Below are 26,242 nucleotides of genomic sequence, written 5' to 3' on the forward strand. Positions count from 1 at the left end.
TCCTGTCTCTCTCTCAACTGTCCTGTACATTAAAGGCAAAAAAAGCCCCCAAAAATATACTTAAAAAAAAAAATACAATTTTCCAAGCAAAAACAAACCTGAAAAGGAAAAATGCCAGTGGGAGAATGATTGGTTGGTTCTAACTGCTGGCTGAATAACTGCAGGCAATGATGGTGACAGAGGAAGAACAACATGAAGGGATGACCTGATCAGGTTATTCAATCTAGATAATCAGATGGAACTTCAGAGAAACCAAAGAAGAAATATCTATGGAGATGATTCATCCAGCTCTTCAGAGGAACTGGGGCAACTGAACCATGACATGTCACCTTTAACCTTACTGCAAACCCATTTCCCTCCTGTTCTCATTACATTGTCTCTTCACTCCCTACCCTCCCTGACCCCAGGACTGGGAGTGCAGTAGTGTTGGCATGTACTCTCCATATCTAAATGGATTTTTTGCTTGTTCTCCAGTTTCCTCTTGAACTCCATAGATGTGATCTAATCATTTTCACTCAATGTGAAGTGATTCCAGAGTCTGTGGGCTTAACTGTGTTTGAAAATGTACCTCAGTGGTAGATGCTTGGTGCTGCTTCACAGTCTTTTCCATTTTATTGAAAACTAGACACAATTTAATCACACTTAATCCACTTTTATTCATCTCTCTGTGCAAAACCAGATTCCGCATTTCTTTCCGAACATACTTTTCTTGAAGCACGCCACTGAACACATTTACATACAATTACATCTTTCCACTTACCATTACGGCCCTGTATCTGTGTGCCTTTTTCACCACAAGCTTTCAGTACTGTACATTGAGATATGGCTAAGATTGTTAGCATAATTACTTGGACACACAATGTGACAAAAATCTAAGGCACTAGAAGTCATAGACTACGGTCCGCATATTCTGCTGAAGCATACATAGATCTAGGACAATGGGGGTAAAGACAAAATATTCACAGCAGGCTTTTCTGCTCAGCAAATACATGTGACATCAGAGTCATCACATGGAAAATACAAAATAGGAGCACATGATTCATCCCGTCCTCCTTAGCCAGAATATAGCAGCTCATCTATGCAGTCTATGTGTGTACTTGGTCACAGTTCTGCGTATGAAGAGCCAGGTCTGTCTCCAGATATGATTTACCATACAAAATGGGCATATAGGCACAATTATGTCCTGGTGTGGCTAATCTCCGGATAGGGTCCAACAAAGCCTGAGAAGGGGAAACAGGTGGCATCCAGCGTTGGAAGTCACAGCACCTGGACCATCATGGCCGATATGTCTTGATAACATCTTTGATGGGCCTCCTGCAAATCGGGCAGCAGGCGTTGATCTGTCTCTTCAGCTTCAGCCCACAGTCGTTGCAGAGACACATGTGTCCGCAGGTGTAGATGACGGTGTCCACCTCTTGGTCAAAGCAAATGGTGCATTCTCCATTTTTTCCAGCAGGGGGCAGTTCAGAGGCAATGAGCCTTGGAGAGATGGGAGGACTGAGAGGGGAGCTGGGAGCAGTCACTACAGAAACAGAGAGGAAAGAGGGACTTAGAGTAAAACGCAGCAGACATGGATGCATGTGCACAGTCCACTCAAATACTGTTTCCTTTACATATTTCATTCTTTATTCTCTGTCTACCTGTGTTTAGGGAAATTATGTTTTTTTCAGTTATTAAACTATGAACCTGAAATCTCAAGATTTGCTAAATTATTCTGTGATGCATACTCATTTAACTGGCTGATCGTATTTTCTGTGAATCATTTGGTCTAAATAAAATAAAAAGACAACTAATAAAATGCCAATTACAACTACCTAGAACCCAAAGTCATGTCATATGTCTTATGGTGCAAACCTCCCCCAAATAATCCTGCAATGTTACAACAGGATTTTTACGTTTGATACATTTAAACAACGATTATGAAATAGTTTCAGATTAGTTCGACTACAGTTCTACAATGAAGTCATTAAGTATTAAAAATTATTAAAATATAAGACAAGTCAGGAGATATGTTGTTGCTACTTCAAAAGTGAGACAGAAACAAACATGACATGTCTAGTGTCCAATGCTGTGAGCCTGTGAGGGCTTCTATATAAACTGTAACATTACGCATGCTGTTAACATCTGGTAACGCACCCAGAGAGGATTCAGAGGCAGAGGAGGATCTGTTGACACTGAATGCCAGATCGGAGTCACTGTCATCTGGGCTGCTGCTCTGGGAAGTGCTGGGGGATGTGGAGGGAGGACTGGACTGCAGCGTTCCTGTGTCACAAAGATAAATACACATCAGCAAATCCCAGATAATCAGACTCATGTGGAGCTCTAATGGCGGCTTTCAGACAGTCTGTATATTTAACTGCAGTTGCTATCATCTCAATACAGTGTGTCCTTGAGTTGTACAATGGGAGTATATGGCGTTACACTCACTGGCCTTCACCTGTAAGATTAGATATTTGTATTACTTGAAGTTTCAAGGAATAACTTCATTGTAGCTGTTTGAGGATAATATTGCTGTCGGAAACCAATGAGATGAATTTATGTGGGAGTTGGGGAGTAGGACAGATAGGTCACAGCTCAAAATTGCACAGACACACACAGACATAAACCACTAAACTGCATTCCTTTAGTCTGGGAAATAATAAATAGCGGTGGCTGCCTGAGCTCAAGAATAGTCTTTGTGTCCTTTTTGGGTATTTATTATGTTTATATTAAATCAAAAGCTCAACATTTTCGGAAATATCTGCCTGCTGGTGGACAGCAGCTGAATCAGAAGATTGATACTACTCCCAGTTATGTTACACAACCTTGTAGCTCCATTACCCACAATGCAACTCACCCATTGATCTGATCTGAGAATTTGCAGTGCTATACCAGCGGCAGTTCATGTAGCCTTGGGGTGTAAAATGGCCTCAACTAATTGCAGCAGTTGCACAAATAAAAGTGTGGGATGTTATTTTGTGGTATCGCCCGTGCGTGTGATATTTAAATACACTCAGCTTACCTAGTATCCTGAGTCTGTTGACAGCCCCGTGCAGGGTGAAGAAGGCCCACAGGACCTGAGAGGAATCCACGCAGAGCAGTCTGCCACGTCCCACTCCGTTCACCCCATGGTGCACCTCTCCGCTGGGCAGCAGGCTGAAGCTGAGCACGTCTCCAGAGCAAGGCATGGGAAAGTCCCGGTGCACCACCCAATACTCTTTACGGTCCAGCAGCACCTCAGGGTCTGCTGGCAGGTCCGCGGCGTGTAGACTCGCCGGGTCACAGGAGGTTAAGCCGAACAACAGCGCCCCAAAGTAGGGCAGGCCCAGGTGGCCCACTTCCACGTACACAGTCTCACCAACGTGCAGCGGCCGGTCGCTGAACACCAGAGTCCGACTGCTGTCTAGAAAGTGGATGCAGGCGGCTGAGCGGTCTGCGGAGAGTATTACGTCAGAGCCGCGGACGGGGTGAAAGTGCAAGTCATTGTCCAGCGGGGAGGGAAGGCCCCGGGCCACCCTGGGGACGCTGAATCCAGTGGAGGCAGATGAGGAAGGTGTGGAAGAGGAGGAGGTGGAGGAGCAGCAAGGGATGAGCTGAGTGTAGTTATTGAGCTGGAGGTTGGCCATCTTGGCAGCAGCGGTCTGGTTGTTCTCTAGCTGATTGTTGCTGTAATTGGCTGAGTCGTGGCTACTCTGAGGGAGATAGGCGCTCAGACGGGCCGCACTCAGACAGCTGGATCCCACACTCTCAGCAAATGTGCTTTCTGTGGAGGAGAAGATGGACAGAAAAGAACGTGACTAAGACATACTATCATAAATCTGTACCAAGCTTTCCTATTTTTTCTCAATGATGGCTATGGATATACAGTAGGGAAAATAAATATTTGCTCCCCTGCTGATTTTTGCCCTTATTTCACTTGATCCAATGTAAATTAATTCATAACCTTTTATGATGATATTATTTCTAGATGTTTTGTTGTGCTATTCTGTCTCCTATAGTTAAAATAAACTAACCATAAAAACTATAGCCTATCCATTTCATTGTGGAGGAGCAAACTTACAAAATCAGCAGGGAATCAAATACTTATTGTAGGTTCAACTCATGATTCATTCCATTATTGATTATTTTCTCAGTAAATTGATTGATAAAGACATGTCTATAAAAGATGGAGAAAATTGTGTCCATTATAATGTCTTGAAGCTTAAAGGTAGGGTTGGGAATCTTATTCTGTGGCATTTTTACTGAATTGCTTGAAATCCTCTTCACACCCCGATTTCAACCAAGTACTTTAATGCTTTTTCACATAAATGAAAAAAGTCAGTCACCTGTGGAACGAACAAGCCTGGAAAAACAGCATCCAATCAAAGTCTTCACCTACTAACGACCACGGAAAAGACAACGACAGCGATACAATGTAGGCTACCACACTCCAGTCTGGTAGGTGACAATGTAGCTCTAAGCTGGATGTTGGGTGGTTTATTATTATTGAAAAAATATTGAAAAAATAGAAAAAGCCGAACAAAAGAAGTCAATGATATGAAAAAGGAAAAGTCCGCACACCAGCAAAAGCTCCAGAGCAATAATTTATTATCACCTAATTTATTATGCCTATGATGTTTTCTTTCACGTGAATGAGCCATGAGTAAAAGCTGGAGGAAAGTTTGCGATGTTGCGCAGTGTCGCGCCGCAAAGGCGATACTTTGCGGTGCGACCCACGGTAATCCTAATTTTTTGAGTTTGAGTACAAATAAGCTGTGTCGACAAGCTGTTTATTTGGCATTCCCCAGTTTATTTATGTACCTCCCTATTTAATTTCCATTCTTCTCTAAACCCATCTGCAGACGCATTTGTACACAGAGTTCATAGTAGAGCTGAATTTCTCTGTGTACGGGGGGGCTGATATAAACAAGTATGACACTAGTAGCCCTGCTGGAGCAGTTGCATGCACTGGCCCCTCACCAAAGCTCCTGGGATCTGCGTCTTGACCAAACATGGTCATTGCTCCTGTCAGACTGAAGATAAACACACCCAGTGAGTACGAGAGGGAAGCGAAGGGGAGATGGTGATGGAAATGAAGGAGGCGTAGAGGGAGAAACAGCCCAAGCGCGGGAAAGTGATAGTAAGTGAGTGTTAAAGGAGAAGCGGGGAAAGTGATTAGGAGTGAGAGCTTCAGGACGGATCGAGTGGATGACACTCTGTTGAACACAGACTGGTTTTGTCACACGGATCATTGAGTCATTGCGCCGCCCCAGGCAGCTCTACCTACTCTCACTATACACTGGCCTGTGCTGCTGCAGAGCTTTGTGGCACAGCTGCTCTCTGAACTCACAGGAAGCTGCTTAAATTAGCTGTGGATGTGTTGACACTATAAAAATAAGTTTCAGGGTTGTCAAAGCCATGGTCAAAATTACACGGCCTTGGAGCTGACAGATGAAGATAATTCCAGTCAAGAAATATCCCTAACTCAGTGCTTAAATGGATATGCATTTAGTGGTGATGTATTGTGTAAAGACTCATCAGCAGTCATGTGAGGAATCTGTTCTTCTCTCTTCCTTTTTTGCATGTGACATCTTGGCCTCTCTCTGCTGCAATCATGATAAAAACTGTGAGTATTCCGTAGGAGTAAGTGAACAGCATTATAAAATGTTTTACCGAGCAGCGTGACCTCCTGAGTGATGCCGTAGATATCTACGATGGCCCACAGTGGACAGCCGATGCTGAGCCCACAGTGGAAGAGGATGGGCTCTCCGTCATTGATGCTGTAGAAAACTCTCCCATGGCGATCGACCCAGAATGACAACACATTGTCCTTCAAGGCCAGTCTCTCAGGCAGAGCCTTGGCCCAGTAGCCGGGTCGTGTCACCAGGTCCGGGCAAGCGTACTTTGGGATGTCGGTAGCAACCAGTTCGCTAGGGTCCAGGCTGGTGAAACCAAAGCGAAGAGCTCCACTCCAGCCAGTGTGAACACCAGTCAGACGGAGACGCATCTGAATGAACAGAGGTGATGTAAATACACTATATTCCCCAAATATCCCTTAAATACAGAGTGGGTGAAGAATGAGATGAAAACAAACCTTCTCATAGAGATGCACAGGCCGATGGCTGAATGTGATGCCGTTACAAAAGCTGTTCTTGCGAGTGGCACGGCGAAGCTGCCCATCCAGCCTGATATTCTTGCCTTTGGCGTGGGGGTGAAAGCGGGGTGAGTCCATGTTGATACTGACCGGAGGAGCAGACGTCCTCCTCTCCACACCTCCATTGTTAGGCAGGGTGTAGTACTGCCTGTTGGCCACCGGGCGGGGTTGCAGAGTCGCATCTGTGGGTGCAAAAACAGTGAGGGAAGAGAAACACATTAATGATTCAACCTGATCAACTAAGTGAGAGGCCAACACGGTATGTGAACAGCTAGTTGGGTTTTGTGTGACTGTGACAAGGTCGAAATGGGTAAAGTTCGTGACGCCAGCTGTTGGAAAAAGAAGCAAACATATCCACACACAATAACTTGTTTGCAAGCGGGCCGTGGCAGTTGGTTTAGAGGGCAGAGAGGCCAGTTATGTGAAGGACCCCGCAGTCTCACACACTTCCTTTCCCACACTGACACTATGAAGCCTCTTTACTCCTCTCAACAAGTCTACATTCAATAATCTCTTTTAGCATGTAACCCACATTTACAGTATAAAAAAGCAAACTGTCAAATCAGTCCTCTTACCACATCCATATGGGACATTTATATCACAGAAGTGAACAAAAGGTACATTTAGACAAACCCCTGATGTATACATCACTGGGGAACATGTGAGGTAAAGCAAAAATTAGTAGCACCACAGGAAAGAGAAATGTAATAAAAAATAAATAAATAAAAAACTCAACGTCGACATCAGACATGATAAGTCTTCCTCTTATTTATGGGCTACACACACCCTTGGCCTACAGCATAAACAAACCCTGAATAGCCCTTTTCATTCCTCCACAGTTATCTTCAGAAAGGGAGAATGAATCACGCAGTGCAGAGTCAGTAAAGAAATACCCAAATAAAAGGCCTAATCTTCACAGGAGTTAATGTCCTACTTGAGGAAAGAATTTCTTGATGAGTGCCACAGACCGAATTAACAAGGATTCGAAATCAAACAAGACACACTGGACGTGGGCTTAAATGAGACTTGGATTGTTTGGGTTTAATATTAAATACAAGTAAAGCTGTAGATGAGTGTTTATGGTATAGACTGGCTGAAATCCAACATTCAAAGGGAGGCCATGTTTCTCCTCCCCTCCAGGGCCACAGAGTGATTACATTTCTGTTTAAAATTCACTGTGATCTGCTGTAAAGACAATAACTCAGTGAAATGTTCCACAGTACATTTCCTAAATTAGACATTATCACTGATTATATTCTAAACTATGAAGCTGCAACAAGAACATCTGTAACATCTCAAATGATGTGCGGGGTGCCCCTTTCCTTTCGGCTCAGAGAATTTGGCTTTTAAGGGAGTAAAATATACTCTGGGTGGATGTGCAGAAACATGTTGAGGGTTAGCCTACAGGCTCAGCTATCTCTCTGACAGAGTGATGTACTGTGAGTCTGCAGTCGAGGGACCGACAGTGAGGACTGATATAGACACTTGCCATTATTAGATGAAAGGCATAGCACAATAGATCATGAAGTGAGGGACAGCTCACAGCCTCGTTGATGTTCGCCCCAGTTTGTGCCTCTCGTATATACAGTATTACCATTACATCTGAGTCACATGCTAAACATGAAGAATAAATACGGCGTTGTGTTTATGTCACACAGCTTGTCAACCGGGCTGCCATATAGAGCAGTTTCGTTATGAGTGACTTCTAGGATTGTGCTGATTGGCGATCTTTAGAACGAGAGTCGATTGCTCATGCTTTGGAAAACGTCATAATATTTGACCTGTTCTCTCATTATTGTAGTAACTTATAATTGGTGGTATGAAATTAATTTAAAAGTGGATTTGTCATATCACATAATCATATGACAACACTTACAACACGCACAGTCACTCTGATAATTTAACCTTGGTTAAGATCGCGCAACTCTTGTGGGTCCCCATTCTGTTTGTCTTGAGCGCACGCACATGGGAGACGTGACAAACATTACCACAATACTAAAGCTGGTCTATAGGAGGAGCTAATTTGCCAAGGAAACAGAAATTTACCAACAGAGGTGCAGAAGAAGACAACTGGCAAGAAAAAATTAAAGTAAGCATGCAGGTTTCAAAATCAGATAATTTGAAAATCAGATGTGTACAGATACGTTTGGTGTTCAGTTGAACACTGAACTCTTCGTTCATGAGAAGCTCAATAGGGTACGTTTAAATAACTTTACTGTCACATATATTGGCCTATATGTTACTTTGTTTTCCATCAAAAAGTACTCTATTTATTTCTCTGTTGCGCAAACAGAGCAAAGTCACATGTATATATTTTTACAATGTATTTTTATTGGACAACTGAGGGACTATCGGGTAGTCAAAAGAGTCTTTTAGAGACTATGACTCAAATGTAATGTTAGCACATTATGGGTACGAACTTGGACTGGGTCAGTGCCAGTGATGGAATACTACTCAGACTCCTTTTTTACCAATCATAAGACAAAGCACTTTAAAGTAAGTCTCTTCAGTGTACTATTAGGAGTGCTGAACAGCAGTGTCAGTGATGGTCCCTGTATTAAGGACCAGCCAAATTATGAGAACAGCAGAGAAACAGACTGGTCCAGGCAGCTGATCAGTGAAGCTCAGCTGAACTTTGGAGGTTGCCACTGCCAAAGGCAAATTTCACATGGAGGATATTTCTGCCAGAAGCCATGTTGTGCAATTAATTCAGGAAAGAAACATTTGGGTTATGGGAACGGTGTCTCCCTGTCTTGTTCTGAGTGATGGAAAATACAAATGAATGCAATCATAAGACTGCACAAGACACACTGCTGTACCAAGGGACGCTTTTTGAAATGTAAAACTGATTACGTGCATTCGTCAGAGTTATCTTTGGCTACAAGATGATCAGACTCTTTATCCTCTCATATCCCTAGGCCATCACCATACTGTAACTCATTTACTGTGCAGGACATGAAATCTTAGTGCATCTCAGGAGAATTTCATGGTTTGTTTAGTTACATCTTTGTCTTAAGAACTTGTGAAAGTGATCAATGGCATCACTCGAAACTCTTTTTGGTTTAATGACCTCTTCATCACACGCAGGCCTGCTAGATAAATGATGGCTGATGAGAAATGAACCTATAAAAGCTTCCCTTATGATATGCAGTGCATATTTCTTCTGTAGTCCCATAAAACACAGATATCTTATTAATTCCATAATTAATTGAAACCATACAGTGCAAGCAAGCTGCCCCTGCCCCTCTGTGACTAACTGTTCTCAGTCCAAACCCTGTGTCAGCTGGCTCTGGTGGAAGTAACCACATCATTTAGCTGCCAGTGGGTCTGTTGGGGGCGTGGGAGTGTGACAGAGATTAAATCAAAGTGATATGGGGAGCTGATTGTCAAGTAATAAGCTTTAGGTGTCATGACAAAGTGGTCTGGAGAGCATTCAGAGAGCTCATAATGACAGTTTTATGTAAAAACCCCTGACAATCAAGTCACATGCAGGAACAATTCCCTGGCAATCACTTCAAGTTGTAATTTACATAAAACAGCTACTTTGTGTCACTAAAGGACATTACCAGGCGTTATCAGGCGATACAGTGCACGTATTTACAGCATTAAACATTCATGTTATTGCTGCTCGATTTGCTTATAAATTAACAATATTCTTTATGACATGAAGGAGGCAAAATATGCGTTCCTGTCTAAATATAGCAGTTTCACAAAGGATAATGAAGACTACGTTTCTGGAAATGACACAAAACGGGCAAGAGGAGGCAGCAAGCACTGCACATAATGATGACACTCAAAAACCTTAATGTGCAAGTCATTCGGTGGCTGATCAGGGATGTGGACTTTAGAAGTTCCACTGCTAAGTAGGATTTGATGTGAACCATCATAAACTGAAGCTTTGGTAGAACAAGCATTTGCTTGATGATGTAGGCTATACTCTTTGCACGCTTCAGGTTGATCACCAACATTTCATCTTTTAAAATTAAGCTTGTGTCGCTTATGAGGTTTCTATGATAGGTGAAAGAAAGGTGAATTTGCAGGGGAAAAAAGCGGCTGCTGGAGCGCTCGCTTGGACTCGCTCCCTGGGAATCACGCTCGGCTCCCCCGTGATGGGAAGCGCGTCTCTCTACGCAGAGCGAACACAAGTAGCCTAGAGGAATTAGGACAAGCCATGTGTATCTCCCTCTAATCAGGCACCGCTCCGTGCATATGCACATATGTGTTTTTGTGCATTACATTACAAGCCCCCGCGAATGATAAATGAATAACCAGACTCACCTATTAAAGGTTTAGGTGTCGTATTCCCCATTATATCGAGAATTTCCTCGCACCGGCTGACAAGTTAATTCCAACTGTAGTGTTTCTCTGTCCATCCATGTATGATGATCTGATAAGGATCTGCCTGCAGCTAGTTCAGTCTGAGTATCAATGCCTTCAGATCGCGCTGTATCTCCCCGCTGAAGCATGGACACGCTCCTCTTAATGTCAACCCCAAGCCGCTGCGACAGGCAGACACCTCCAACTGGCGCACAGCAGCCCCCTCCTTTCTTTAGTATAGGCTCCCTTCTGCACGACTTTAAAGACACAGTAAGCACAGAGACCACCACACTCCCCCACCCCCACGCCCCCCCCTTCCAAAGCATCACAGAGCCTCTGAATAATTCATTTAATAATTCACTCAAAGACTGTGATGAAGCCTAATGAGTGTGGAGCCTATAGGACAAACATCAAGCTTGAAGGGGTTTGTGTAAAAGAAGGAAGCCTTGTCAAGTATATTTGCATATAGAGAACCACTAAGACAGCATGGTGCAAACTTTGATAGCACTGTAATGATTAAGAGATCATTGCTCATGACTGCTTGACAGAGCTTTTGTTCTTGAGTGTGAACTTTAAAGGGGGTTAACTTAAGCTGATCAGACTCAAGAGATTTCCAAGACTATTGATCCTTCCACGCAGTCAGACTTCTAAATCAAAAATCCCAAAAGAGCCATCAGAAGGAGATGATCAGCTCGAGATAAATCAAGTATTCATACTTTTGATACGAGTCCAAAGCGCCATATGAGGAAATCCCCTTTTTTCCCACCCTATCCTCTGCCCTCCCATAGCCTTGACTGCTGGGGCTTCTCTCAAGCTGTTTCCTGTCTTCTGGACCACACCGCTCTCTGAGGAGCCATGGCCTGCAGGGTTCGTAGGACTGAGACCATTAGAGGAGGGAGTGCCGGTACAGCGTATCTCCCATAGTGGAGAAATAGATGGGCCTGAAGCGTTACAGCAGCTGTGTGTCAGATATTCTGACCACAGCACTGCTGCTTAGGAGATGAGAAAGCATGAAAACAGAGATGTGTGCAAGTTATCCTTCCTTTACGTCAATGTAATGTTCAGATAGTGATGAATTGTTAAACATTTGACAGCACCAGTGGAATATTTTCTGGCGTATGTTTACAGTGTTGTTATGATCAAACAGAGGAAAAGGGCCTCTGGACTTCTGCAGTCACCAACATATTCATACATGATCTAATTCAATATCAGGGCAAAGAAGTCTCGTGAGAGATGGCGTTTTGGGTGAAAGCAAACTGGGACTAAAAATAACTCAGAGACAAAAGCATTTGTTTCTACCACCTCAATGCTGTTTGTTTTAGCAGGATATGGTGGCTCCTTATGAGAGCCTTGGGTGAATGGTGTTTGGGGTGAAGCGAAGCAGAAGTGAAATTCCCCCCACGCCCTCGTCATTGCCTCCGAAAGAAAGAGCTGCTATGGCAAAGGGGATTAACACAGGAAGTGAATATGAGGCTGTGATGGAGTCTGCAATCAAGCCTTCCCTGTAAACACAGCAGAGCAGCAGTAACAAGTGCTGCTTCCCCCGATGCTTGCTTTACTGCCTGACTATGGGGTGCTAATGAAAGCATAATGATTGCTGGGCTGATTTTATTCCAAAAAGAAAGGGACTGTACTTTGCAGGATTATCTTCAGCACAATAACTTAAGCCACAGTGGGGTGTCTACAGAAAATATTGAACGATACAGAGAATGTCAATAGAACTGTTTGACATTTTCTGGAGGTTCACTTAGGCTACTTACTTTCATGCATGTCAGATGAGAAGATCAGACACTTTCAGTTTGGTAAATATACAGTTGGAGGTAGAAGCCAGTTTTCTTAGCATAAAGATTAGAAAAGGGGAAACGCCTAGCTTGACTGTGTCCAAAGGAGAATGCACCTTAGTGGTGGGGGAACAAAAATCTATTATCACAATGTTTTGAATGGCAATAATGTATCGATACACGGATGCCAGGAATCAATCTTTTATTTTGTAGGAATTGCACATACAGATTTACGTTTTTCGCTCTAGAATACTGTTTAATATTGTGTTGGTCAGTCTGTTTTTCCTGACCATCCCACTGAAAGAATAAAAATGATTGTTAATGGTTTGTCCTCCCAGATGTTTTCCTTCAGAACACATAAAATTTAATTATACGCAGATGATGTATTTTTATGTATGAAGGAGCCATCTAAATCTATACCAGCTTTAATTAAGATCATATATAAATTTAGTACCTTTTCTGGATATAAAATATATTATGATAAGTCCCTGGCCTTACCCCTTGGGAAGAGGAGCAGTGTTTCAGAATATTTGCCTTTTAACATCTGATTCAACGAAATTGAAATTTTTACCTCTAAAATCAAATCAGACTTTCAAAGATGGGTTAATTTACGAGTGTCTTTAATAGGCCAAATTGCAATTATTAAAATGAATGTTTTGCCACGTTTATTGTATCCAATTCAGATGCTACCTACTATATTCCATTAAAACTGTTTAAATTAATACATAGTGCAATTCGTAGATTTGTTTGGAAAAATAAGCTTCCTAGGTTGAAGCTACAAAAGCTTCAACCTCCCTTAAAAAACAGTGGATTAGCCTATCACTGGGCCTCACAACTGAGATTTGCCACAGATTGGGTAAAATATAGTCAGTTTTCCTTTACAGATCTGGAAAGTATAGGTCTAGATAACGTGCCAATATCAGACCTTCCTTTTGTATGTTCTAGGAAAATACAAACTAAAATGAAGGATAATTTTATAGCTACAAATATATGCAAGCCTTTGATTAGCATACGTAAATACTTCAGATTAAATCAATATTCATTTTTAGCACCCATTGTGAATAATCCTGACTTTGAAAATACTTGTGAAGATGTGGGATTCAGAGATTGGACTGATGGTATTAGAAAAATTGGTGATATGTATAAAGGCGATGCACTAAAGTCTTTTCAGCAACTACAAGAAAAGTTTAATCTCGATTATCATTACTTACAAATGAGGAGTTATTTAAACTCAATTCTATTTTAAAAAAGTGGCAGTAAGATGAATATTCTTGATAGTCTTATCATGAAAGCAGCAACAATTTATAAGAAAGTGATAACTTAGATATATGATCAATTGCTTATGAATGATAGGACTACAATTCATATTTAAAACAACTGGGAAAGATGACCAGACCTGGCCCAAAGTTTTATATAATACCAAGAAAATTACAAGATCAGACAAATCACATGAAATACAATGAATTAATAAACTGCATGTGACTCCTGAAATACGTAGCAAATATGATGATTCATATTCTGCAGCATTCAGGAAGTGTCAAAAACAACCAGGCACTTTTTTTTTAATTTTCATTTAATGTGGTCATGTCCATTGATTAAAAAATATTCTGGTCTACTGTCCAAACAGATATAGAGAAGTTCCTTGGTATTAAAATGGTAATGGATAGTGTATTCTTGGTATTAGCTCTTTGTCCTTGTCGGGTCAAACTGTCAAATATTATGTTGTATGCCGCACGCCTTTCAATTCTGTATGTTTAGCTTGATGTACAACCCGCCTTCATTACCAATGTGGTATGATAAAAGTCCTATCAATTGTTCCTTATGAAAGGTTATCCCATGTGTTGCAAGGAACTTTAGATGAATTTGTTACAGTAAAGAGTGGACCCCCGGCTTGTATTTTGGTTGTGAGTGCGGCCATCAATAATAAGTATTTGTGTAAATTAAGATAAGTATAGGCTTTGCACTGATGTTGTGTATCTCCCCAATCCCTTATCCCCAAACACACCCACATTTTTTTTGTCCTTTACATATTTTTGTGTTTTTGGTTTTTATTGTGTTGTGTTGTGTTGTATCATCTTGTGTTGTATGTTGTGGCTTGTGACAGTGGAAGACTGTGATCTTTTGTGTATCTGTGAGCTTTTTTGATGAGCTCTTCTTGTTGTCGCGAAATGAAAATTAAAAAGAAAGATTAGAAAAAAATATTGAAGTCAGATGAACAAACTGGGAACTTCTTATTTGATAAATCTGATGTTGATAGTTTTTCCTTGCAGTTGAACGCAATAAACACCAATAAATCATAATGTGTCACAATATGCTATAGGATATTGCAAAATTCTTAAAATTGCAATAATATTGTTCTGTAACGATAATATTGTATCATGGAGCCTCGGATGATTTCCACCTCTACTCTATGCTAAACCAAGATAAGCTCACCAGATGCATGGCTGTAGCTTCAAATATTTACAGCACAGACACGAGTGGTATTAATTTTCTTACCAACCTCTGGATAGAAAGGTGGAAAGGGACAATAATGGACGCTTTGATGATTACTGATGCCTATTGTGGTGATTTTAAGAAGCAGTCAACTCTGAAAGGAATATTTAATCTTTCAGTGACTGTGTATGCATTAACTCTCTGATACGAAGTCAAGCCTCTCTAAGTAGAGAGTCTGCAGAGAGTGGAATGTTAAACAGAACGTATTAGTTTAGAGAGCGTGTCAGCAGCCTTCTCCATATTCATTCTTACAACTCAGCATCATTCTCCGTCGAACCCTGTTTGCTCTGAACACAGATTTACAGTATCAGTCTGATCCTCTTGAAGTTAGTATGGAGACCAGCTGAGAAAGAGTGTCCATCATTAATGTGATCGCTCATTTACTGACAGAACTTCAACTTGGCTTAACTTCAATCGAGGTTCTTCCCTCTATTCTTCACAATAGTGAGCCACACTTCCTGGCAAACGCAAAACATTTTGGTGTGATTAGACAGTAGCCCCTTTTAAACATATCCCACTCTATTGCCAATAAGAAGCCCCCTAATTAATTGTTTACACTGAAAAATACGAAACTGGCTTAATGGTGCTCCGGTGTGTGGTAGTGCCCAATAATCTGAGGTATGTTGTATAACTCATGGGCATCCTGTCCTGCGTTGCTTGCTGACCCTTTTACACGCACATTGATTCAGCTCTATGACTCTACAGCTGTGGAGATATGTACCACCCCCTCCGATGTCCATTACCTTGTGTACATCTTGTATACAGCAAGTTGTAATTTACACCAACAAAACTGGGTGAAAGACATACAGTACAACACACTGTGAGAAAGCTGTGTCTATTTTTATTTAATTGGATGCAAACGGGAATTCTCTGCTCTGGCATGAACCATAATGTATACTGTCCCCCTTTTGGGTATCAAGCATCTGTGATGCGGCGATCTCATGAGAGCCCCGACAGCAAACAAAGTTATTTCCAGAGAAAAGAGGACAGACATGCCTCGTTTGCTCAAGGAAACTTGGCCCAAAGCAGTGTGACTACTGCCATGCAGAGCGATGCAGTGACTGGTCTTTGGACAGCAAAGTGTTACATTTGCAGTATTTTAATTCTCTTTAGAGATTCAAAGGCAGTGTAGAAATGCTGAGCAGATGGCTGTTTGGGAGGGTTTGAATGTGGTGGTCTCAGTATCAGGGGAGGGCTCCTGTCCAAACCCCAGTCACTGATCTAATGGATGAAGTGAGTCATACCCACCTTCAATGTGAACACACAACCATCTCCATCAAACACACATGGGCCAGCACAATGAGCCACATTCATACAACAATGTTTTTCTGGTCACCTCTTTCTGTTCAAGCACTGTTTTCTACTGCACCGGATTCACATGTGTTTTCAATATGAGCTCCTGTATTAGGCCGTTGGAGGCACCTGCTTTTCAAAAACACCGTAAAAGCTCAACTATTGCCAAAAGTGTTGTATCAGTAAAAGAAAGGTCCCTCACGTAGATGATGAGGCATAGTGTGTTGAAAAGTGTGTTTTTTTTTGTCTTTATCAAACCTAACCGCGTTCAGCATTTGCCTTTAATTGGAGCCATTTTAGGGGGTGTTCTTGCCATGTGCTCGGTGCCCTCACAGATTGTTCTAATTTCCAAAATCCTCAGATCATGAGACTGAATGCTGTGGCAGTCTTTAGCAGACAAAATGCATGCATGCTTGGTTTCACTTCTGCAATTTCAGATTTCAGTAAATTAAAAACACCACTGAGAAGTGAATCACCAGCAAATGGTGTAAATTGGGAAAACAAAGCACTGCCGCTGGTATGAACACTGCATTGTAATGGAGTAATTTGACAATCTGGTGTATAACGTTATACTCATGTTCGCTCCATAATGAAATAAAGTTTTTTTCAGGGCTTTGAATTGCTTTCAGAAAATAATAACAATGACTACTCTTTCCTTATTTTGTGTCAACAACACAAGAAGTAGACAACAACTAATTTTCAACATTAAACAATCGTCATTCAAACCACATGTGAACTCCTCTCTGTTTAAAACTAAAATAGCTTGGAGAAAATCATTTCAGTTGATTCACTCTTGCATTATATCAGTCCTCTCTTAATAGTTCACAACATGCTCTCATGCAAAAGTACTTTAAATAAGAACAAAGCATCTTTCTGTTGTTGATATGCCATGGTCTTTGGAGTTTTCTCAGTTGTCCCATAAATCTGTATGTTCATCGCAACAGAGAAAATTCTACTACGGAAGTCTGACAATGGTTCATTTTCCAAAAGTGAAAAAGGACACATTAGGCTTTTCATTATGAAAGATTCAAGGTCAACAATGAACTTTCATACATCTAAAGTCAGTTGCGGTCCGTCGCTATTCTACTCAGTCCTGCTGACTTTATTTTAGCTGTCAAACTTTGCAAGTTATTGGCCAAAATGACAGGAAACATGGGGGGTCAGATAAGTGGACAACACCAGACAAAATTTCCCAGCCAATATTTGAAGAGGGGACATTGTGTCCACATGGCACATGTCCATGGAAGTGTTAACAAATGATGATGATAATGGACAGAGATATTGACTTTGATATGGGGAATTTCCTGATTCATTTTCCATTGAAGGAGTCTAAATTATGACATTACGTAACATGTCGACCCCTGGCATTAAACGACTCCTGCTACTCGACGATGAAAGAAGAAAGTGGGTGGCATTTGTAAAGTGCATTTACTACTGTTGTAGGACATTTTAGTCAAATGAATTAATCAGTGTTGCAGTTTTCTACAAAGAACGGCATTTTGGGTTTGCCGCAGTGGAACATGAAACAGTGGCACAGTTCCACCAAAGTGTTGTTTTAGGCCTCTCTGTCAGTGGGAGACGTGCTAAAAATGGCCTTTCAATGCATTCAATCAGATGCACGGACAGTGTTCTTCCTCCATCTGTTCTATTGTCTTTGTGTTCTCTGGGATGAGGAGCGGATGCACCACCGAAGGAGATGCAGGAAATACTCTTGGCCCAGAACAACACAGCCAAGTTCTTCTAGCCTTTTGCATAGTGGCTTCTTAAGTGCATTGTAAGACGGTGGCAAACTGGGGGTATTACCTAATGCATGATCCATATATGTCTTGTTTTATGAGTTAAGGACAATAAGTCTTCATAACTGTGATTTACAGAGACACAGAACATTGTTCCACACAAGAATTTAATCTTCATCCTTCTTTCATCTGTTCAACCAATGACTCAACAGTAGCATGTTTGATGTAGTGGAAAATTCATGAAGAGTCCTGCTATTGTCAGAGGATTAATCACAGCTCTGACTGGTGTCCAGTATGTGGGCAAAGAGGAACAAGGAAGTCCTAACTGGTGTCCATGTCAAGGTCTTTGTCATCTTTAACATGACTCCACACAAACAGCACTGGCTTGCCTAACACTGTTTCTGTCAGGGCACACTCCAGAAATAGACATTCAGATCCAGCATTAAAATTTACAAGGTAAAGCCATATATTTTTAATCATGCTTCAAAAACGGATAAAAATAAAAGTGAGCCCTGTAAAAGACGAGAGGTATAAAACACTAAATAAAAAGAGGGTTATGTAAATATGGGCCTGTTTTATGTCAGTGTGTGTGTAACAGCGTAAATGTGTGTTTTTGTGGGAAGTGTTATGAAGGTGGGATGGATGTTGTTGACCCAGAGTATTTCACTGCTGCACAGCAGTTATTAAAAGTCTTGTGCCATATTCACATTAACCCTGTCAGGCACACAGGGGGAAAGCAGTGAATTCTTGTGGTGTGTATGAAACAACAAACCTATAGTTAATAAGATCCCAATTAAGCCTGTAAAAATCATTAGAATTTATGACACAGCACAAAAGAAAATCGCTTCCCAAGCAACTTAAGGATTGTCAGAATTTGCCTTCAAGCTCCCTAATTCTAACCTCTAAATTGCTTCACTCTCACATACTCAGTAGAAAAGAAACCAAAATCTCATTAGAGAAAGGCAAGTGGTTTTGAGGAACTGCTGAGCAGTCCATTTTGGGGCTTTTCAGTGAGAACCACTTTACCATTGAATCAATTTCTTTATGTTGCTCCTCTTTCATGTGTTGATCATGTAATATAGTTACTCAGTCGAGCCAAGACAGCAGTTTATTAGAATTAATGTTCCAGAGAAGTGGAACTGGGTTTTCACTCTGTGATGTGACCTGTAGTCACATAGTGCAAGTTTTTTTTTTTTTTTTTTAAATACACTCCAGGGTAATTAAGAAGCAATAAATACTCACCCAAAATACGCAATCATTTTTGATGTAGAGTATTTCCTCTAGGAACTTCAAATTAACTAATGGAATGACTTTCATGAACAAGAACAACAGCGGCTGAAAATTGGCGTAGAACATTTCACTCTCTTCTGGTGCTCTTCCCAAGTCAAATATTAGCAGATCTAAATATTTCCTACATGTTGCTAGAAGTACCAAAATGTTCACACACTGCCAGTTCCCCTGGTGATTTAGATCTTGACTGCAAGGGGCTGAATGAACCACTGTGGGCCCTGGGGTTATGACACAAAATTCCTCAGCTATTATTACACTGCGCAGTCACTCAGTACGCTGAAATACATCTAAGCCCACTTTCAACAACAGGCATGGACAAAATGTTGGTTCAAGAAAAGATTCCAACATTTCCACGAATATAAAGAAGTTCAAGAACAACAGCCAGCAGCTGTCATATTATATGCTGACCATTAGTGTGCAATCGCTTTGTGTCTCAGTCTCAAAGGAAGGGGCATATAGGGATAGAGAGCTTCAGGTACAGCATTGCATAATAGCATACTTCCTTCCAAAGCTACTCTCTTTCCATTCAGTCCTCTGCAGTTGAGACGGTAAATATGGCAACCTACTGCTACTCTAATTTTTCTGTCAGATGTTTTTCTACCAGTTGCCCTTTCTCTGCCCCTCTCTGGGTACGGCCGACACACTGGCTGACTAGCTCCGAATTTTCCATAGAAGGCAGAAAAATCAAACTGGACAAAGGGTAAGAGTCAAAGGTCATGGAAGTTACTTTGTTGCTCCTGTCAGTGCAGGATTTATTGGCATGAGTGCTGAATGTTATCAAAACAACGTAACTCCCTTTGGTTTTATCTTATGGCTGCTAATAGACCCATTACTGGTTATAAGATTTCTTCACGGTTTCTGTACTCTAACCATGGCTCACCTCCAAACACAGATCCCCAGATCAAAAGCAAATTAACTTCTGAAACTCAACTAAACTAAAACAGAGACTGAAACACAAAGAAAATGTTGTTCTCCACTGGACTGTGCATCTCGATGAAGGACACATAATTGACACTCTGGGGGACATAAGTTGAGCCTCTCCCTCCAGAGCTCTGCCTGCATGAGTCACTCATGTCAACTGTCATTAAAGACATTCAAGCCACTAGCAGCAGTGTACCAGGTCTAGCAATAATGTGCAGTTCTTTTTTGCGTCAAGGGCAATTTCAAGGCCTGCAGCTCTTTTTGCTTAGGCTTTAATATGTTGCCTCTCTTCATGTCACATGCCAACCATCATGTCCTCTGACTTGAAGCCACGCTGGAGTTTCATTAGTTGGCATAATGTCATATAACATGTTCAGCTTTGCGAGCCGTTGATGCATTTCTGTCTTCAGCAAAAGAGCACCCTCAGCACTTTTTTCAGCACATTTTCAGCATTTTACCTGTCATCTTCGCCCTATAATCACGCCAGCGCTGTACCCAGAGCGCCTGTGTCGTTTCCTTTCCAGTTTCCATGTCCTCGACTGCTGCCCTTTTGCCTTTATGCATCTTTCTTCCACCGACTCTGTCAGGACAAAGTGGCACCATGAAATCAAAGAGATGTTTGTTGTTTCTGTGCTAAGGGTCTTGAACTGAGGCTGTCTTGCTGCTGACTTGGGTGGGCGTAGGTAATTAGAGAGCAGGTCCTGTTGGTCCAGGTCTCCAGGGAAACAGCTGCCATCCAAGCCTGGTTCCCATGGAGCGGCTTGAAGCTGAGGTGTGTGCTGACTCCTCTGCTCTTCTGGACAGATACCCTTCACTGAGCACATCCAGGCTTCCTTCTTCCCTTGTACCTGAGGTATACTGCTTCAGGATTACCGATCACTGTCACAAATTCTGACAGCTTCAGAATGACATACACAGAACAACATGTCTGTGGGGGAACAAATGAGATCATATGGATTTCTCTGTGTCCAGGATTCAAGCTCCTCTTCTTGCCGGGCACAAACTATTACTGTCACTACTGTTCAAATCAAGGAAATTGTCAGAAAATGAGAAAGCACAAGCAGAAAATTAGCAGTGCTTCCATGTGATCATCACATCCCCAGATAATGAATATGGAAAATAAACAATGTACATGGCAAAGCAGCAGTTCTTCATCATGATTGAGCTGCAGCAGCAGAGTTAGATCAGAGCCAAATAACCAGGCTCCCTCTGTTTTTCTATGATTCAGATCAGCTTGTTTTGGCTGACTCAAGTTTAGTCCAGCACCAAAATAAACAGAATTGTGTATTTTCTTACATGGAAGCAAAGGCCCTGAAAATATATTTTTTTCGAGAATTACTAAATCTTTTTTTTTTTTTTTTTAAATAGCAATATGAGACAGACGATTGATGAAGTTGATGAACTTGAGTGCCAAATCAGACTGTGCTGGTCTGCTTCATTCAAAGTAAACGTACATGTTTGAATAAAAAAATATTCAGAGAAACAGACTGAGTATGGATATATCAAAAAAGTAATCATCTATTACTTTGTGCTTCTCTTTAATCTAAGGTCATAGATAGGCTAAGGACGGAATGCAACATTTACTTCCAGTGCCATTGAAATCTAGGGAAATGGGAATGTGTTGGATTGGACACTAGCCGCTATCTGGCGGCTCACTTCATAGACGGACCACATACCAGACATCAAAGACCACTGTCATGGAAGGACATGAGCCAGTGGGAACCTTGTAAGCTGATCTCATGTCCAGGACACTCTGAGACATTACAATGTACAGTATGCAGCCAATATGTTCAAACAGGTAAACAGCTAGCCCCCAAAGCCGTGGACGCCATAAACACCCGGTTACATAACCGTTGCGCTGGGTTTGAAGGAGGGGAAACATCGGGGTCAGTTTCACAGACACTTGGTTCACCTTTAGCACTTCTACACTGCTGAGTGCTTCCGTCCATCTGTGCCCCTTTTCCCGCTCTCCACGTCCCTCCGCTGCCATCAGGTCAACCGCCATCCAAGTCCTTACTCTTAACCTCTGTATCCTTCTAACATGAGTCTGTACACTTCAATCAAACTTATCATTTTCATTTTTTAAAGCTAAACCCCCAAACCCCCGCCCCCACCCCCATTGCCTGGCCCACTTCCCCCTCTCCTCGTTCTCTTGTCATGACATTGGCCTGTGACACGTGTGGGAAACTTCTGTGGGGCCCAAGCTTCGGACAGGACACTGATATACTGACAGTGCTGGGTGAAGGGGCTATTTCTGGAACTTTTAAATATGAGAACTTCCTTTCCTAAAGTGTATCTAATATCTCAGAGGACTTAACAACAAGAAGCAATACAGGGGCAAAAATGCAGTCTGTCCATTATCACTTCTAGTAAAGCTTGTTCTTCCATTTTTCTGTTTGAATCAGTGGGATGCAATCAAACTGAGCTCAAGACCTTCAAAAACAGGTTATATTACCTTCAATCTGGCTCACGCTTATGAACCGCCTCTGTCAGCAATTGTTCTTCTATCTCTATAATAGCATTTTCAGGTGCTTCCACACGTTAGGCCCAAGTTTTATGGGGATTGGATTTATTGGATCGGATGAGCGACTCTGAGCTGCACAGTTTGAGAAAGAATTCTGCTTTGGAAAAACTACATTGGGACCAATGATAATAATTAATATGCATTGATATTTTGATAATTTATTGACCTCTAAATATGATTTGGTTCCTTCCTCTTGACATGCGAGCAAACTGAAAACATTTGGGTTTGGGTTTGGTTGGTTCAAGCACCAGATTTAAAGAAGTTACTATGATGATAAGGATAATAATAATAATAATAATAATGAAAATCACAACCAATAATCACCATCATCTCTGAGTACTAAAGGGTATTACTCCATGTACAAGATTATCCACGTTAAGAGAAAAGACTGAACAAATGCCATGACCTGTGCATAAAATTAAGATCAACATTTCATTTTATTTGTTCCATACATGGCCATACATAAAAATAATAATGATAATAAGAATTCACACATTCCATGCATGGAAAGGAGCAGGGTGAAGAAACATTAAAAATGTATGGCAACTGCTTTGGCACTTACAGACTCTCCATCTCTAAAGGTGATTAATAGATGATATATATGTCCAGGGAATATTACTGATAAAATGATTATGTGTCTCATTTCCTTTCTCTCTTGTCTTTCTCTCTCTCTCTCTGTCTCTCTTTGTCTCCGACACATAAGACACACACTCGTGCACTTACACACACTTACATGAACGCATTCAAGCAGTCTTGAATAATTAAGATGTTGCTGAATGTTTAACTGCCTCCCCCTTATGCCACCCTAGGGCCTCATCACATGTGAGAGAAGTGGCCAAGGTCGTACTCTCTCTCACACACCCATCCTTATTTTACTTCCCACACATGTACATTGCAGACACTTTACGCAACACGGGACAAGCTAAGCAACGATGTAATCTGAAAACAACAGATGAAGCGGTCATGATGATGGATCTTTGTGTAACAGATCAAGCCACGCAGGAAATTCTATACCCCGGTTTTTCACTCGGACTGCTCTGCTCTCCACTCTCATCCCCCTTTAAACCATCCAGCCTGTCTGATGGTATCAGGTCTTCTGCTGACATCATGGCTGAAGAAACGGGGGCCGAACAACGCTGACAATATAATAAGAGCCACCACTCTTCAAAGCCAGGCCCTGCTGTAGCTTCAAATAGTCTATAGGAACAGACCTTAGACATTACACAACCACACCTGTTGCTTTAGGCAGGAAGACATAAGCAACCACTTCCACTGAACCACAGAGTAAACACACACTGTTGCAGCTTCACAGAATGAGAGTTTACATTACAACAATGGATGTTTAAATAGAAACAATGTTCACAATTTTATACTCTGATCTAATACACAGAGAACAAATGATGGAGTCTGTATTTTAGCTTTGGCTTCAATAATCCAATGAACTCATCCTCTTACTTGCCAAAGTCAGGCCATGAATTGCTGAGCTCCCTGTCGGCCCGCCCCCACTTTGTGATATTAATGTAAGGTAGTGGCGCCACCTAGTGATGTCTATTGGTATGAAAAGAATAACTTCCTGTGGATAAGTGAAAGCACCATAAGAAAAAGTGAAAATTAATCTAACATCAGAGCAATCAATGTGACTGGAGATTATGTCAGACTCATAAAGTCACAAAGCAATAATCCACTTTTAAATGCCTGAAGGCGACACATGAGTAACATCCTAAATTCTTGGTGATCCAGAATCCAAGAAACACTTTCCCTTGAGAAGCTACACTGTGGCACATTACTGTAAATGCATTGTTTTGTTTGATTTGAACAAAACACACTGTTGTTATCACGAGCGGTGTAAGTAAGTAAAAACATACAAATGCAAATGTGTTCAATGTGAGAACTTCAAGTAAAAGTCCAGGTGTACAAATAAATGGATAGTAAGGGCGTGTCCAAAGGTTTGAAAGAATTTTGTTTGTTTTCTTCTCTTCTAGATTACATTGGTTCTTGTCCAGTGACTTCCTTTTTCTATTTTCACAACCATTTTGTCTTTTTTTCCCATCACTTCCCAGGAGCCTGGGAAAGCGATGACATCACCAAAGGCCTCTGTGAACCTCTCTCAGCCACACAGGGCTCAGTGCAGCACCAAATGAGCGACAGGCATTTCCTGTCTGTCTGAAGCAACAAATAACAACGTTTAATTAATATAAGATGTGCTACGACTTAACAGGAAGTGACTCAGTGACTCACTCACTTTTTTTTCTGTGATGGCACTGTTAACTCATTTGACTTAATGCCACCTGCAATTGACTGCAGTTGTCCTTCTTTTATGTAGGCTACTTGGTTAACTGTAGCACTGAAGAAAGGCACACAGGTCTGTTTATGGCCTACATGAGTGACAGTGAATTTTACCTTGTAGAACCTAAAATGACAACTGACCATCAAACAGATGGAGGTTGGAGCTCACAATAAGAGACAGATGTGCATCACTCACACACAAAAGTTATATATGCCTATTAGCTTATTAGTTTGTCCTATCCATATCAAATAGTCCTGGAGAGGACTCTGACAAAGCTCAGTAAAATAAGTTACAACACTGTATCTGCAAATTCATGGATAGTAGCCTACCATTTCTAACATTGAGTGATATTAGAGAAACTATTGGCAATTCTATTTGTTTTATATAGCCTAAAGAATTAGGCTACATTAAACTATATACATTTTCATGACATAGCCTATTCGGTTTTCCTGTGCCTCAGGTGTTCCCCTGACAGCTAGTCTCAGGTAGGCTATACCTGTCATTATACTATTATTGTACTGTCAAGACAATGACAATGTCGTATAGAAATTAACAAGGACTTACCCTCACCGTTGCGGTTGACTTTGAGTTTGTTTTCCTTGTTAGAAAGAGGCATATCACAAAAACCAAAGGGAGTGCACAGGTTTGACGACTGGTTACCTCCCATTATGTTGCTGATACAGTCTTAATAAAGGAGCTTAAGAAAGTTGACTTTAGATAGTCTGGTGTAGCTGGTCTCATTCGCAGCGTTAGTCCTTCTCTAACTGAGGTGTTTTGGGAACAAGACAAAATCCCGCCTGAAATTTGAAGGTGTGTAAACATGAGCACGTGGCTATTGTTATCTCTTTATTCCGTCCAATAAAATTAAACTTGAGAGGGAAGGACGTTGACACGTGCGGAAGTGCGTGCGTGCGTGTCTGTGCTTGTGCGCGCTGTTTACCCACCCCGCGGACCGTTAAGTATACACATGACTAGAGGGAAAGACCAGTGACTTGTTACAGCCCACAACCGCGCTTTCTAAAAAAAAAAAAAAAAAAAAGGTTAGGTGGGCGTGCACGGTGTATTTCTGTCCTTGATGGGTGTGAACTGCACCGATGTTTGGTGAAGAAAAATGTCTATATATGCTCTTAGGGTCTGACAAGGACGATGGAAATAGAATAAAAGCTACATTAATAAACATGTTGTTCCTGAAGCTCAAATTCGTGGCTTTCCTTACAAATTTAATAAGGGCAACTTAGATAGGCTATGTAACAAAATGAAAGATTGCTGAAAATACTGCAGGCTAAGGAAGAATTAGATGATTTATTTTAGTGCCTCATTGACTATCATATAATTTCAGCATTCAAAATTGTATGCATAAGTATATTAATTTTAAATAATAGCAAAACAATACGCTATAGGCCTACTCATAATGATAAGTTGCCACACATCAATGCTAATACATTATCTTATTTTTTTCATAAGATACCATTTTAATGCTGTGGCTGC

At 41.3% G+C, this 26,242-nt stretch overlaps 1 protein-coding gene across 2 annotated transcripts; it reads right to left on the reverse strand.

Annotated features, from left to right (window-relative positions):
• Positions 1–637: 637 nt before the first annotated feature.
• On the reverse strand, positions 638–25,432 carry neurl1b (neuralized E3 ubiquitin protein ligase 1B). Of its 2 annotated transcripts, none has more exons than XM_083980054.1 (6): positions 25,319–25,432; positions 6,053–6,294; positions 5,632–5,965; positions 3,002–3,742; positions 2,137–2,262; positions 638–1,522 (listed from the first exon to the last, which is right to left on the reverse strand). In XM_083980054.1, exons 1-6 carry the CDS (start codon positions 25,419–25,421, stop codon positions 1,275–1,277), a joined length of 1,794 nt encoding a protein of 597 aa, XP_083836180.1. In that variant the 5' UTR covers positions 25,422–25,432; the 3' UTR covers positions 638–1,274. The 2 variants fall into 2 exon arrangements, with proteins under 2 accessions (XP_083836180.1, XP_083836181.1); XM_083980055.1 differs by lacking the exon at positions 25,319–25,432 and adding an exon at positions 10,391–10,618.
• Positions 25,433–26,242: the final 810 nt, after the last annotated feature.

This window comes from Trachurus trachurus (assembly GCF_905171665.1).
Source record: "Trachurus trachurus genome assembly, chromosome: 10".
Lineage (NCBI taxonomy): Eukaryota > Metazoa > Chordata > Actinopteri > Carangiformes > Carangidae > Trachurus > Trachurus trachurus.